At 31.7% G+C, this 16,709-nt stretch overlaps 2 protein-coding genes and 1 pseudogene across 2 annotated transcripts; 1 reads left to right on the top strand and 2 right to left on the bottom strand.

Moving 5' to 3' along the window:
* Positions 1-1,437: 1,437 nt before the first annotated feature.
* Positions 1,438-2,342, bottom strand: LOC120174289 (annotated as a pseudogene).
* A 5,979-nt stretch (positions 2,343-8,321) lies between these two features.
* On the top strand, positions 8,322-10,884 carry LOC120174262 (DNA oxidative demethylase ALKBH2-like). The gene is made up of 4 exons (XM_039181169.1): positions 8,322-8,398; positions 9,472-9,697; positions 10,533-10,649; positions 10,723-10,884. The coding sequence occupies exons 1-4, from the start codon at positions 8,322-8,324 to the stop codon at positions 10,882-10,884; spliced, it is 582 nt and encodes a 193-aa protein (XP_039037100.1).
* A 4,274-nt stretch (positions 10,885-15,158) lies between these two features.
* LOC120174261 (zinc finger CCCH domain-containing protein 54-like) lies at positions 15,159-16,178 on the bottom strand. The gene is made up of 2 exons (XM_039181168.1): positions 16,160-16,178; positions 15,159-15,928 (listed from the first exon to the last, which is right to left on the bottom strand). Exons 1-2 carry the CDS (start codon positions 16,176-16,178, stop codon positions 15,159-15,161), a joined length of 789 nt encoding a protein of 262 aa, XP_039037099.1.
* Positions 16,179-16,709: the final 531 nt, after the last annotated feature.

The following is a 16,709-nucleotide window of genomic DNA, read 5'->3' as shown; positions in this document are numbered from 1 at the left end:
TCAATATTAGACTTCATAATGCTTGTAAATTCAATCTGACGATTACCAGGCGGTCCAATTACTCTTTAATCCTAATGCAGGTCATGCCACTCTCCCTTTGGTTCGTGCTATCAACATCTTTCATTCTCGTAACTGGTATACAGGGTTTCTCTGGGTTTTCCGTGAGGAAAACATGGTTCCTGATGGAATGACCAAATTTGATATCCTTAAGATTATCTGACGAGCACTTTTTTTTAAGGAATGACAAACGGGTAGTACGGGTGGAGATATCTTATCCTCCATCCCCATACTTACATAATATTTTTGTATTCATCACCATCCACGATGAATAAAAATTTTAAATCTACACCCCGCCACGTGAGTATATTCTCAAATCTATTCCCACATCCTCTACTTAATTGGATACCCATCACTCATCCTGTATTCACTCGTACCCGTCTGGCAGCAACCTCACAGATTACATAAGCAACAAAATATAAAACAAACGCATCTATTAAGAAAGCATAGTAAGATAAAGGCTTATATCATAAGTAAGTATATAAAGTATGCTCAATTTTTTCGTTTAAGTACCTAAAGTATTTTTTGGTCAAAATAAATACTTAAAATTATTTTTTTAGTCAAAATAGGTACCTAAAGTATTTTATGTCAAAATAGGTACCTAAACTATTCAAACATTTTCATCTAAGTTCTAAAAAAATTAACATGTGACATTAATTAAAGAATATTTTAGATACTTGAATGAAAAATTAAATACTTTAAGTACATATTTTGACCAAAAAAATACTTTTGATATCTATTTTGTCCAAAAAGAAAATAACTTTAAATATTTATTTTGACCAAAAAATTATGTAAGTACCTAAATAAAAAGATGGTATATTTAAGTATTTATTGCTATATAAACCTAAATAAATCAATTATTAATTTAGTTTATACCTTAACATTTGATTAAATTAAAAGTCATGTCCTATAAAATCTTAAGATTTATAAATAGTCTTTAAAATTATACTTAAATTTATAATGATCCAAAATTTATATTGTGGTATAATTAGTAGTCATCAGATGTGGAGCGGGCGGATGAAGAGTGGTTAAGGTTTTAAACTTATCACCTACCCACTATCCACGACGGGTATGACTTTATACATCCAACCTTACTTACCACTCACTAAACTTACATTCATCTCCACCCTAACTAAAATGAGTGTAGCATGAAATCCACGAAATTATATTCGTATACCAACCCTAACCTTTTTAGTTGCTCCGAATTCCATCCTCCCAATAGTTGAAAGAGATACTAAGAGTCCTCCTTATGTTAAACTTGTTTGTCGGTGCCTCTTATCCCGTTTAAAAAATAAAGTTCAAAATGAAATGATCTTGAAACTAATTTAAAATGGGATCATTTGATAACATCTTATACAATTATCTTTTACATGACAAATATTTGATATAATGATAATTTATATTATAATCTCAAAAGAAAATATAAATTTAAATATTAAAGTGAAACATAAAAAATTGGGCTTTAGGCATCCTTTTGAATGCTGTGCTCTACCCCTCTACCCTATATTTACACTAAACAAAGCCTTATGAACTTATATAACCTCAAGTGTAGAACACCCAAACCATGGATGTGGAGATAACGGAGATAACAAAGGCCCGCCAAACAATTCATTCATATCTTCAGTGTCCCAAAACTCCGTCCAATTCGACGACGTTACGCTTTCCGCCACCGTGACCGGCACCGCATCCTTGGGGGCGTCCGCCATCAACTCCTCCCTTTTCACTACTTACACTCCAACTTCACCCTCTTTCTTCTCCTCCCTCCTCTTCACTTCTCCTCCTTTTCCTCGAAATCGAATTACCCTCTGATAAGGAGGAATCCGATTTCCCAGCTTCAAGAGGGAAATTCAATATGGCTTTGCTCCCACGCAGCTTAAACGCAGCTCTGTCGTACGCTTTTGCAGCTTCGATGGCGGTGTCGAAGGTTCCGAGCCAAACCCGTGCGCCTTTCTTGTTGGGGTTTCTGATTTCAGCGGCGAACTTGCCCCACGACCGTCTTCTAACGCCCCTGTAATGCCTCTCCTCGCAAATCTCGGCCGTGCAAACATCTGCCGGAGGGATCGTGAGCGAGGATTTGTTTGGGGTATAAACAAGCGATGGGTCGGAAACTATGAAGGTTTCAATGGAAGCAACATCAGCAAGGAGATGCTGCCTTATGAGTTCCAACTGGGCTGATGTTTCTTCTGAAAATCCCATTTGGACGCAAAGAGATTGTAGTAGGAAAATATGAGAGGTGGAAGCTGGAGAATAAAGAAAGAAAATTGATGGATTTTGAGTGGAGAAGAGAGTGTGGTGAGTTAGTATTTATGGGAAGAAGATGGTCAGCTTCCAGGAAGTATCTGCCAGTCATTGTGTTTTTGAAAAGAGTTCCAGGGTGCTTCGTCCGCCCCCATAGTTAAACAACCAATAAACGCATTACATTCTAACCTTATCATTGCAAAATCTTCAAAATAATCATATAAAAGGTAATACATATTAAGAATTTTATTGATAATGTGTACATATATTCATAAATATAATTATTTATAAGTTTAATTAAAATATATGATATTTTTTTTATCACTAAACTCATTCAATAAACATTCTATATATTAACTATCATTTTAGTGATATCAACTTAGGCGGCGTTTAGTTTGTTGAAATGTTTTTGAGTGAATTAGAATATGTGAAGGAATTGAAATCTATAGGAATTGGAATCTAAATCTGAAACCTGTTTAATTGGCAGGAAATTGAATTGGAATCCAATTACATATTCTGTTTGGTTCGTAAACATGTCAGATGAATTTGATTTCAGTAATGTAAAATGACATAATTGTCCTTCTTATTTTTTTGCTTAATTTTAGTTTGTTTTATAACTTACATATAGTAATATATTATAAAATTTTAAAAAATATTAAAATTTTATTTTATTGATTGATTATTCATTTAAAAAATATTCATTTCAATTATATATTTTTTCGGGTTGGGCATTTTTCACCCTAAACCCGAACCGACTCGAATATCACACTTAAAAAAACATTACCCGAATATCACACTTAAAAAAACCCGACCCGAATATCAAACTTAAAAAACTTGACCCGAACTCGATTTTTTTTAAATCCGACCCAATCTCGAAATTTTGTAAAAAAAACCCGACCCTAATATCACACTTAAAAAACCCGACCAGACTCGAATATCAAACTTAAAAAAAACCGACCCGACCCAAACCCAATTTTTTTTTATAAAAAATCCGACCTGAATACCAAAAGAATGATTAGGGTAGTATGATCAAATTTCACATTCCCTCCTCCAAAGGATTTCAATTCCATCATGTTATGGATGGAATTTACTTTCTCTCCCTTGATGGAATTTACTTTTCAATTCTCCCTTTAAAAATTTGAACCAAACATGGAAAGTGGTGAAATTAGATTCCAATTCCCTCTAATTCCAAGAGATTCCAGTGAATCAAACGCCACATGTTTTACCGTACCATTAGTTGTAGCTGAAGATAGTGAAATAGCTTGCAATTTTGAACTAGGCATATAATTAATGAACATATTTTATTAAAACAAACAAATGAGTTTCAAATTTTTATATTGGATTAATATAAAAAATAATTGCTCAAATAATATCTCGAAAAACGTTTTAATATTTAAATATTTTTTTTATTAAAAATAGGTGTCTAACTTTTTCTCTGTTATTATTTTAGGCGTCTAACGTTTTCTCCGTTACCATTTTAGATTCTCAGACGTTAACCGCCGTTAAAAAAACTCTGTTAAGCGACACATATCACGTTATAGTATTTTTAAGAGTTTTTATTTAAATAAAAAAAGTATAATTTTAAAAATATATAAAAATTCAAATCTTAAAAAAACTCAGAACTTTTAAAATCTTAATTTTAATCTATTTGTCACCGTTGTTCGCCACTAACATCATCAATCGACCGAACATTCAATTACATGTGACCAACCAACCACCCACAACCAAAACCCTTATACTTTCGTAACTGATCGAACACCCAAAAACGATATAAATGAAAGATTTAATTTTAGGGCATCGAATCCTTAAGAACCCCTCATCACAAACCCTAATTTCCAAATTATAAAATGTTTACTTTATAAATCAAGGGTGGGATACATTTGATTCAAAGGTGTCGTCCTTCCTAGTATTTCATCGTAATTTTCTGGTGCAATTGCATCCCAATTCTTGGGAGCATTCAACGAGGATGAAGGTTGGGGGAGGAGAAGGGGTTCTACTATGCGGTTGAGGACGCAGTGGTGGGATTTGGGAAACTTTTTTTTCTATTTTAAAAATATAAAAAATGTAATATGTGTCATTTAACGGATATTTTTAATGACGGTTAATATCTAATCACTTAAAAATATAATAGAGAAAACATTAGACACTTATAGTTATCAAAAAAAATTTTAAATACTAAAATGTTTTTCGAGATATAATTTAAATATTTGTTTTTATATTAAATTTTTTATATTTATTTATTTTTGGGTGATGTCATATAAATGAAAACGCAGTAAAAGTTGAAAAGACTGGTGAGTGCGTGCACGTGCCGTCGACTTTCAAAGTTTAAGATTTTGAAAACCTAATCGTAATTTTTAATTTTACTATTTAACAATCTGTCGACTTTTAGACTTTTAATTACCACGTGCTCTTTTGTTTTAACTTAATATATCTTTGCTACCTAATTTTAATATATATGTATAATATAGTATTTAATTTGTTATATAATCAAATATTATTTTTTAATCTATTCGAGTTTAATTTTAGTCTATAATATGACATAAGTAATATTTATTTATTTAATTTACAAATTTCAATCAAAATAACAGTTATAGTTTAAAATAAATCAAGGTCACGTTATCCTTCTTAATATCTATCAAATGGCGAGAGAAATAGAAATATAAACTAAATGAAATTATTAAACCGAGAGGATTTCGAAAAACATTTGAATCTTATCTCTCTTTGACGGACCAAAGAGCCTGAATTCAAAATCCATGTGCTTTGAATTGTTGACTATTGGACCTAAAGACTTTGGAAAGTGAATTTCTTTTATATAAAAAAACAGACACTTTTATTAAAAATAAAAAATATCTAAAATTATAATGAATATTTAAATACATAAATTAAATTATAATTAGAATATTTTATTATAATCATTGATATAAAAAACTAGCTGCCTAGATCACACATAAAGACAAAAAAAGATTAAAAATCTAATCAATGTTAGAACAAAATAAAGATACGAACAAATCTGATTGTATCGATAAACGAACCACAAAAGGGGATGGAGTTACTGAAGATCACTGACAAATCGTAAATCGAAGTCAAGCGACGTGAGAAAACTATTTATGAAAGCAAACCACATATTCAAATCAATCCGAGGGTCAAAAGCATGTAAGATCAGATAACAAATAAGTGACATCTTGATCAGTCGTGGCGATGTCAAATCGAACCCTGAGAAAAATAAACGAAAACATCGGCAAAAAAATTGTAAGCTACTAAAGACAGAAATATCATAAAGACAAAGATAAATGTGATAAGAAAATAATGTAACAAAGATATAAGTATTTAATTAAAAAATAAAAAATAAAGGAAAAAAAGATAACCGACGGACGATAACTAACATCAAAATCGATGTCGTTGTCAATTAAATAAAATTAAAGAAAAAATTGAATTCATCAATAAAATTTATAAGAGTGAGAGATGGGAGTAGGAAAAAAGGTAAGGTTTTTTCAAATATTAATTTTTTTTGAAAAAATTAAAGTTAAAACTATTATTTAAATGTATAATCTGGTAGGTATGGGATTAGGGTTACAGTTGATTATTTATGTTTGATTGATTAAATTGTTTACATATGCATACATTTAATTATATGTTTAACCTTTTTTATTTATGCTCCAAACTAAAAACTTCCGGCACTAAATAAATGTCAGTACAATCAATTTATAATTCATAGTAAATTTTAAGTGGACTAAAATAACGAATCAAATTCAACTGTTTTTAACAAATTTGAATAATTTTACATTTAATTATATGTTTAAACCTTTTTTATTTATGCTCCAAACTAAAAACTTCCGGCACTAAATAAATGTCAGTACAATCAATTTATTCAATAATTCATAGTAAATTTTAAGTGGACTAAAATAACGAAATCAAATTCAACTGTTTTTAACAAATTTGAATAATTTTATAAATCAATCGAACTCAATAATTAAAAGGATATTTGTTATTTTTAGAGACCTTAAATTTAAACATCAATAACAATTATTAAATTATTTAAATGTTAATTATTAAATAATTAAAAATTCTTAAAATAAATACTATCACTTGATATTATCATATATTAATAAAAATAAAATAAAAACCTTGAGGAAGTCACCATAAAAATTATGGTGTTCAACGCATGCAATAATATAGGTCTCCATTTTCTAATATCTTTTCGTACAAACAAATGAATATGTAGCCAAGTAGCCCACAGGGTTTTAGATGTTAGACTGATGGGTATGTAAAAATTATATTATTTTTTTCTAAAGACATTAAATTAAATTTAATTATTTTTTCAAAATAATGAGATGTAATTGATCTCTATAGGAACTTAATGCATCTGCCACTTTTATATATATATATATTTCTTCTAAATTAAATTGATTATAAAGTAGTATTGATAGTCAATAAATATGTATCATTCTAGTGTGTGGTTTTTATGCAACCAAGGATGAAATTATCATATTTATATTGTATTTTAGTATAAATTTTAAATCCAAACATTTAGAGAGAAAAAAAAAACTTGCAAGTTGCCGGCTTGCTTCTTCGGTATTTTCATAGAAACTACAAAGAAAGAAAAACCCAATTAATCTTCCACCTCGTTACAATATACCCATTTTTTTTAATAATTATTTCAATTCCTCAGTTATTATGAGTTAACTTTTATCATTACTATTTATACTTTATATGAATTATGAATTTAGTCCTTCTATATTAATTTGATAAGTTTTATTCCTTTTTTTCAAGTTTAATTTTTTAATCATGACTCAAACACTAAAAGGTCAAATCAAATCAAGTTTATATGTAATGGGATAAGGGAGAGATAGGATAGTAGGCTACCCCCAACGCCAGATTGAGAGCAGCTTCCATGGGATACCTCCAAATTATGAAATGCCCTCTATGAAACTCGATCCCACAACCTTAAAATTATAAACATTGCGCTCTACCAACTGAACTGGATGGTCATTTCAATCAAATCAAATTACATATATTTAAAATGATTAAATTTGAAAGTAAAATTAAATCTATAATTTACATAAAATATTAGAATTAATAATATAATTTAACTCAATGAGTATTATTTGAATCAAGAGTTCAAGACTAAAACTTCAATTTCTTTAAATAAATATATATATAAATTAAAAATGATTAAAATATAATTTATTAATTAAATAGTAACGTGCATATACCATATGAACTAAGAGAAAATTTGAATATATATCATCTCTTCTTTAAATTGAAAAAAGAATTAACGCGGACTTAACAAATCTGTTACTTTTTTCGTCGGTTGGTATAATTTGACAAAAGAAAATTAAAAGATTAAGACGAAAAGAGAAAAATTAAGGACTAAAATAACTTTTCCTGAAACGATGAGGGTCAAAGTTGTTATTAGGCCAAAAATAATAGTGTTGGATCTTTGAAAGCAAGGGCCAAAATAAGTCCGTGATTCTATTGGAGTTTGATGGGACTCTTACAACTGGTTTCCCCCCCCCCCCCCCCGGTACCCAAGGCGTCAACATCGACGCTTATTTAGTAGAATACAATAAATGTTACAATACAAAGTAATCTCGTCACATTGATGTGAGAAATAAATTTATTTTAATTATTTTTAATAGTCTCATATAAGTGAATCGTATATAGGTCAATATTATAATATATTTTAAGAGATTCATCATATCGACGTGAGGAATCTCATGGAAAATAAATTTTTTAATACAATAATTAATTTAAAAAAACCCTCTGAACTCATCACACCGAGATGACGAGTTACCAAGAAATTTAAACTGAAGTAGTAGTTGGAAAACGGGCAACTTTTGAATTTAAAAAATTTAACCGTTAAAACTTATCACGCCTACATGACGAGTTTCATCGAATTTAATTTTAAAAATATTGTTTAATATAAAATAATAATAATAAAAGTTATTACAAACTAATACAACACATGATAAAATTTATTTATATTTTTGTAATTATTGATGATGAAGAGGAGTGATCGAATGATAATGGCGTGGGGCAAATTGATTACGTCTTGGTCGTCCTCCTTGATCGTCTTTATCTTCGTTTGCTTCTTCAACAATAGGTATACTGAATATCACTTCACTTTCAGATCCACCTTCGAAATAATGCGATAGAGTACTTAAGGTTTTTAACGCCATCAATGACTCAAATTGACCACTAAAATCAGTACCTTGTTGTTGACCATATATAATATGATCCCATTCACCCAAATGTTATGTCGAAGATGCATAAGTATTTTGCATTGCATCGTATGAATCTCCAACCCAATTCGATTGACTCTCCATTGAAGCATGATATGGAGGATAAAAACCATAACTCGACTGAGAAGCAAAATACTCAGTAGAAGCATAAGCATAAGACGAAGATGCCGATGATGATGTTTTCTTGCCCTTTACGAATTTAACCTTCATTTCTTCCTATTGTTCTCTCTTCGATGGTGTTGTTAAATATGATTTCACATTTTCTCCATAATTTATGAGGTAGGGAGAAATGTCGATATCAAGGCACTACAGCAAAATTGTTCTACAACGGCGTTTTTAGCGGCGTTTTAGGAGTAAACGCCACTAATTTTAAACATATAGCGGCGTTTACATAGCAAACGCCACAAAATGGTAACTTTAGCAGCGTTTTTATAAAAACGCCGCAATAGGTTCATATATAGTGGCGTTTTTTCAACAAACGCCGCAAAAGAGTAGTACTTTAGTGGCGTTTTTATACAAACGCCGCTAAAGACTCATAATTTAGTGATATTTTTATACAAACGCCGCTATAGAATTGTACTTTAGTGGCATTTTTATACAAACGCCGTTATACACATGTACTATAGTGGCGTTTGTGTTTACAAACTCCGCTAAAGACGCGTACTTTAGTGGCATTTTTATTTAAACGCCGTTATACACTTGTACTATAGTGGCGTTTGTGTTTACAAACGTCGCTAAAGACTCGTAATTTAGTGGCATTTTTATACAAACGCCGCTAAAGACTCGTACTTTAGTGGCGTTTTTATTCAAACGCCGCTATACACTTGTACTATAGTGGCGTTTGTGTTTACAAATGCCGCAAGTTTACAAATTTTAAGTGTCACGCCCTTTAAACTACACTGCTTATGCTTTACCAGATTTCTGCTGTTTAAAGGCTACCTGCTTCAACGAGTTTGATGGATTTTAAGTTAAAAATGAAACCTAACCCTAACGACTATGGTAAAAAGGCCCAAATTGTTGATCTTGGAAACGGAAGTAGTGTAGTTTACGTTCCCAAGTTTTTAGCATACGATGTCTCATGGGAATTCTTCAGTTACCTCGACAATCACATTCCTTGGACCAGACCCACCATTCACGTCTTTGGTCGATCTTGCATGCAGGTTCTCTTTTCCCCCTTATAATTCCCTGTATTTTACTCGAAACTATGATTTATGGGTTGTGGAAAGAAGCAATTTTTATATCTTATGTTTGCCACTAATCCAGGATCACTCTTTTAGTGTATTTGAAACTATGGGCAGCTTGTTTAGGATATAATCATGAACTAGTATCATTGAAGATTCGAGATTAAGTCCATTGTCTCTATCCATGGTTTAATCGACACACGATTTGAATGTTTAACTTGGTTAATGGTTTCTTAGTTTGGTATTTGTTTTGTAGTGGCAGTTGAAGAGTAATGTGGTATGCACTTTTTTGTGTTGGTTATGACCCTGTTTTGCCTTCTGTTGCATTTCTCTATGTTCCGTTGAAATTGTTTGCTTTTCGACAAATCACCGATTTGGTATCTTCCCTTTTGATCTATTCTATACTCGATGATGGTCGCTGCAATTTCCAATTTTGTTGTTAGTGATGGATTTATAAACAATATGATATTGATTTGCCTTGGAGAAAAAACATGTGTTTTAAGCAAGAATGGTTGATAATGCTACCTTTTGACATGGAGAAAAATAATCTGATATGGTCACCACAATTTTTTATTTTGTTGTAGTGATGGACATATAAATGAACAGATATCGATTTGTCTTAGATATCGATTTGTCTTAGATAAAAAAGCATGTTTTTAAGCATGAATGGTTGGTGATTCTACCTTTTGACAATCATAGATCACTGCAATTTTCAATTTTGTTGTATTGAATTACTGATGGATATATAACAAATGAATACTTCTTTAATTTCAGTTCCACTAATCATTAATTCTGCATTTGCCTATGTTTGCAGCCAAGGGACACATGTTATGTAGCTAGTGTTGGATTGCCTGACTTGATTTACAGTGGATATCAGCCTCGTGCTTATTCTTGGGATGAATTCCCCCCGCTTAAGGACATCTTGGATGCGGTTAGTAGGCAGTCACCAGTGTTTACTATGCCTTTCTCTGGTTCCATCTAATGTGGTTGCTTATTTCTTTAAGGTCCATAAAATTCTTCCCGGGAGTATGTTTAATAGTTTGCTTTTGAATCGGTACAAAGGGGGTAATGACTACATAGGCTGGCATAGTGATGATGAGAAGCTCTATGGCGCCGTTTTTCATTTTTTTCCCTTTCAAGCATTTTTCAATCCCGTCGTTTATTGAAGTAATGTTACTTTGAAATCCAAGGTCCACAAATTTAACATTAAATCAATTGATATTTCAATTTCTTTAATTCTATACAAGTAGTGCATTTGCAAGCTCAGTTCCTGAAATTCTATTCAAAATTAGATTTATCACAGGTAAAGTGCCTACAATTTAGGTTCAAGTTTGGATGCATAATTGTCAAGTGATCCATCTAACTAAAGGGTCTTAATCTTCATGTAGAACTAATTAATATGGAACTGTTCCTTAAGATCATTTTATAAAGTGTATTCATGTTGAACTCTCTCTTGCATACTCATCATTCAATTGTGACTGGAGTGGTACATCATAATTCTCTGAGTTTGGAGTTTTATAAAGTTTTGAAACTATGAAGCTGCTTTTCTTTTGCAGGGACAAGCTCTGGCATACTTATATAATGTTTTTTTGGTTGGTTTTGATAGTCCTTACTAGGGTATTTGTACCTTCATTTGGACTAGAATATAAATCTCCCATTCTATTTATAAATTTTTTATTTCAAATTACCAATTTAAGAGTTCATGGTCCTTGATTGTTACTAGCCTTCCAATTACTTCAATTGGAGAAGAAATTCAGTATAAGCAATGAGTAGCTTTTGGTGCAAATACTTAAAAGAGATTTTTTTTGTTTATATCAAAACAACTTCATGGTGAAGTGTTATAGTAAGATGATCTATTCAAGCTTTAAACTCGTACCAATAAACATGCTAGTAACAAATACAGGTAAGTCCTTGAATATATTATTCTTTTTATTCTTTTCTTTTTGTTTATATTATACCGTACTCTCGAAAGTTTTATGGTCCATATTTTTCTTTGAAAGCTTCACTCTAATAATTTGATACTTTTCTAGGAGTTGCGAAGCTCAAACTCAGATATAATATATTTTCTTTGTTATCTCTTTGTTTTCTGTATATGTACAGTCCTTATGGGTTTGAAGTAATGATATAATTCTTCGTTTTAAGGAATTCAGAAGAATCAAGCAATGAGGGAACATGCTTGTTAGCACAGTGTTCGGGGACTTAGAGGACTTGTCTTGAGACCAAATATTCTTTCTTGTTGTAGTACAATGGTTCTACCCTTATTTATATTTTTCAACTGTATTTAGCAGTGCTAATTTGACATTTCTTATTCATTCACTTGCCCCTTTTTTGCAATAGGCACTTGATGATAATGTCAAGTTAAAGCTCTCTCCGTTTTGCCATGTTCCGGTAATGAAACATGAATTCTATTTGGCTGCTTATCTTCCATCTCCTAAATCAGTAACTACTGTTATTAAGAAATATGACTTCTTTTTAGGCCGAAAATACTGTCACTCTCTATGACGTTCCAAATATTAGGCACATTCCTTTACTACTAAGAGTAAGTAGTTCACTTTTTGAGTTCTTTTTATCGTCTAAAATTCTTATAGTACAAAGTTATAACTAGAAATATATGTTCCTTGATTCATTTGTTTATTTTACTGATCATGAATAGGATCAAAAGGCACATGAAGCAATCTTGAAATGATTGAACCTACTAGGGTTTTCCCTATGAATTTTGAGGGACTTAGACATGCATGCTTTCTTGATCCAAAATTATAAGATTTCATTGCTTATCCCTCTTTTGTATTTCCTTAACTTTTCTAAGAATACAAACTTGCTCAGATTCTTGGGGTAAGAATTCTAACTTCTAAAAGTAAGATGGCAACCAATACATTATTAAAATTTTTTTCTTTATGATGACATTTTTTACATTCTTATGTAGAATATATTTTAGTTTTCATGGTTCCTGACTTCCTGTTTTTGTTGTTTTATTGCAACATCTTTTTTCAGTTCTCAATCACTTACATGTATGTTATGAATGTAAGTTCTGCTGGTTGTTTCCTTCTCTTCTTAGTCTCATCTAAATTATTGTAATTGCAGTAATCTTGAAGAACAAACTTCAACAAAAAGCGGCTTCTTCAATAGACTGGCACAATGTTTCCCATTTGTTTTTAATCTATTGAGGAGAAATCATTCACTATCAAATGATACTTTCAAATAAGATGTCAAGACGATGAATATGACAAATTCCAATAAAGTGGGAAACAAAGTAGCTTTAGAAGGCATATCTGGAGGTTATGATGATGACGCTAGTGAAATTGAGGATGTATCAAACAACAAATCCATGTATATCTACACTTTGAGGTTCAGTTGTAACTCATTTGTACTTTAATGTCTTTTAAGGTTCTCTCTCCATAAAAAAAACTTTAATTTATTTTGTTTGTTAAGAATTTTTCTTTATGTTTTTTTGTCTTAATTAAAATGTATGGTTGTTGTTAATTAGATATAAATTTAGGTGATGTATAGCAGAAATGAAATATGCAAAATCAATTAATATTAGCTAAATAAAGGTAATTAGCGGCGTTTGTATCCAAAAACGCCGCTATATGTCTGACTTTTTGCGGCGTTTGTGTTCAAAAACGCCGTTATATGTCTGATATTTTGCGACGTTTGTGTCCAAAAATACCACTATAGGTCTGACCTTTTACGGCGTTTGTTCTAAAAACGCCAGTATAAGTCTTATCTTTTGCGGCGTTTGTATACAAAAACGCCGCTATAGATCTGACCTTTTGCGGCGTTTTTTTCTAGAAACGCCGCTATATATCATAACTTTTTGCGGCGTTTATTCCAAAAACGCCGCTATAGATATCGACCTTTTGCGGCGTTTGTTCAAAAAACGCCGTAATAGATATTGACCTATTGTGGCGTTTTTTGTTCTCAAACGCCGCTAACTTTAGCGGCGCTGGTATTGCCGGCGCTTCTTGCGGCGTTTTTCCTATCGCCACAAATACTTTTAGCGGCGCTTAAAAACGCCGCTATAAGACTAAAAAACGCCGCTAAAACTCTGTTTTGCTGTAGTGAGGTTAACAGCTGTAATTTCGAAACACATAGGAACAAATAAATGTTGCTCATTCCATTGTTGAACATATACAATATACTTCCTCAACCAATTCTATAGAGCGCGTCCATATCAAATATTTGCGTAGGAAATGGTTGATGGGACGTAAACTGTCGCAACACTCTATATGTGGCGTGCATCTCAACAAATCACAAAGTGAAGCTAAGGCGTAGCAACACACCACAACTTTGAGGCTTCAAAAAATTCAGTGGTAGTAACAGGTAGATCTCATCGTCACAATACAGAATCCAAGAAAACTATAAACATTAATTATAAAAGTTAGTATAGATATAAAAAATTAAAAATAAATAAAAATAAATTTAAAATTTTACTAAAAATAAAATAAAAAATTACTAAAATAAGATTTACCTAATGTCAAATAGCGATTTTGATCCTCATTCGTACATCATATTTATTTATACTTGACAAGTTTGTCTCGGTAATTTTATGCCATCATCTAAATAATATAATAAATAAAATTAAAAATGATAAAAAGTAAATTTGAAAATTTACTAAAAAAATAAAGTTAAAAAATTACCTTATAATAAGAGAAAACTCAACGGGACTACTGTAATTGGCATAAAAAATGAAACATTAACCGGAACACCGAGTTTGTAAGCGACATCTTACAACGTAATTGTCGCTTCACCACTCGGAAAATAGAAAGTATGTGTTTCGGGATTCCAACTTTCAATCAACGTCAAAATCAATGACGGGTTCACCTTAAAACCATTTGGAAATGCAGCTGGATACAACCTGAATTATTGCAGATATATAATAATCTGATGATGTAGATCTCTAAGTGTCATTCCTCGTTACTAAATGCCCCGTTCTTCTTTCAGAGTGAATTTAAGCGAAGAAATATGAATATCATCAAGGCGTAAGATTTCATCTCAGGTAGACATTTTCATGAATTCTTCAAAAAGAAATACAAAATTTTCTTAATTTTTTTTCTTAGTAATACACAATAAAAATCTTAAACCCAAACTCATATTTATAACCCTAAATCCAAATACTATAATTTTCAAAAATCTTATAGAACTCGTCACATCTATTAAAACTCTCGTTGCCTAACAATTATAAACGATTAGTTTTTTTCAGTGATAAATTTAATTTTTTTAATTTTAAATTAATTACTAAATTAAAAAATTAATTTCCACGTGATAAATCTCTTAAAATATATTATAATATTAACACAACAAACTAAAAAGAAGATGCAAATGATTTCAACTTAAAAAGGAAATTACTCAAATTCCAACAAAAACCTTACATAAAACAGCACACTCTACACATACATACGTATATACATTTCAGCTTTATATATAAAGCCTTGCATGGGGTTTATTTGAGCAGCTTCGAAATCCAGTCAAAATGTGACAAATACGAATCCGCCATCTCAACTCCGCCGCTAAAGAAACTATTATTATTGTTGTTGTTGCTTTTGTTCGTCGCTCTTGCCTCGGCTTCCCTCATCTTCAATGTCCTCAAGCTCTTGAGCAAACTTGAAAACCCTTCCAACTGCAGTGGTGATGGGTCGACAAAATGTGCCTGCATTGGCCTGGAACCTTCTCCGCTGCCCGATAGAGACCCAACCACCATCATCAGCTTATGATTATCACCACCGCCGTTCATCATCGTCATCTTTCCCTTGCTTTTTGGGTTAGGGCTGTTGAATTTTGGCTTGGAGGACCTCAGCTGGTCAGGTGAGTGGGCAAAGAAGCAAACCCTACGTGTGCAGAACTTACCTGCACTGCATGGATGGGTGCGGTATTTGGCGGGGTGCAGCCAGAACTCGAACACTCCGTGAGCCAATTGGCAGTTGTCTCCATTTGGGCATATTCCGTCGCGGAAGGCGGGGCAGACAACAGGGATGTAAGGGTACTTGAGAGGGTCACGGCGTTGAGCCTTCTCGCCGCGGTGGGCGAATGGGCACTGGGTCCAGTCGTGGCTGCGCATCCTGGTGCAGCGCTTGATCTTTAAACCGTACATCCGGAATTCATCAGACTCATAGATTGCTTTATCAATGGCTTCGTTGTTTTTAGTAGCCTCAGCTTCAGCTTGTGCTTTGACATGCGCCTGGGCAAGGTTAAAGTTGGAGATGAACTGTTTCTCTGCAAAATCGTTGAAATTTTGGTTCACCAGATAGAATCAGTGGCAAATGAACAGATAATGCAAAACCAAATACAGCTACAAAAAATATTTATCAGTGCAACACAGATGAAAACTAAAGGAAACCCTTGCAAGAAATTAACGATATTTAGAGGAGGAGAAGCTGAAGCACTTGAGGAGGTTAGATTGGGTGGAGAAGTAAAAAAGTAAAAGTTAAGTCATGGAAAAGTTACGTTTCAACTCCATAACCATTAACCTGATTTTAACCTAAGGAATGACACGAACGAGATTTTATATTAAAGAAATATATATATAATATTTTAAATGATATAAATTTATAAAATTTTAAAATAAAATAAATTATTAATAAAAAATTTCAAAATTTTTAAGAAAATGGATAACTCTAACTAGACTCTCGGACCATCGCAGCTAGAAAGTCTTCTCTCTTTTCTATCTCATTTCTCAACTGAAAATAGGGGTACATATTTTCTTTAAGAATGGTAACGACTTCGATATTTACTATTTTCGTAAAATTCAATTATAGGTGTGAATTTATAAATCTGTTTTAAAATTTAGTTTCTCTTGTCATCTATATTATATTTAAATTTAAATTTTTATAAAGAATAATATTATGGCAGGGGATTAGTATTATCTAATAATAAAATATGCTTAATACAAAAATAAGTGATTAAACTTTACTTCGAAAAACGTTTTATTACCTAAAGAATTATTTACTAAAAATAGATGTCTAATGTTTTCTCTGTTATATTTTTAGGTGTCTGG

Source organism: Hibiscus syriacus, unplaced genomic scaffold (genome assembly GCF_006381635.1).
Source record: "Hibiscus syriacus cultivar Baekdansim isolate YM2019G1 unplaced genomic scaffold, ASM638163v2 tig00112044_pilon, whole genome shotgun sequence".
Taxonomy (NCBI): Eukaryota; Viridiplantae; Streptophyta; class Magnoliopsida; order Malvales; family Malvaceae; genus Hibiscus; species Hibiscus syriacus.
The sequence above is the reverse complement of the archived record's forward strand: the minus strand, read 5'-3'. Positions and strand labels throughout refer to the sequence as shown.

What these genes read in the sequence shown, in the direction of transcription:
- LOC120174262 (XM_039181169.1), top strand. Translation starts at nt 8,322, where the DNA reads ATGGCGTGGGGCAAATTGATTACGTCTTGGTCGTCCTCCTTGATCGTC. An exon ending in GTTTGCTTCTTCAACAATAG is followed by an intron (nt 8,399 to 9,471) that starts GTATACTGAATA and finishes TGCTGTTTAAAG; the next exon opens with GCTACCTGCTTCAACGAGTT. An exon ending in TTAAGGACATCTTGGATGCG is followed by an intron (nt 10,650 to 10,722) that starts GTTAGTAGGCAG and finishes TATTTCTTTAAG; the next exon opens with GTCCATAAAATTCTTCCCGG.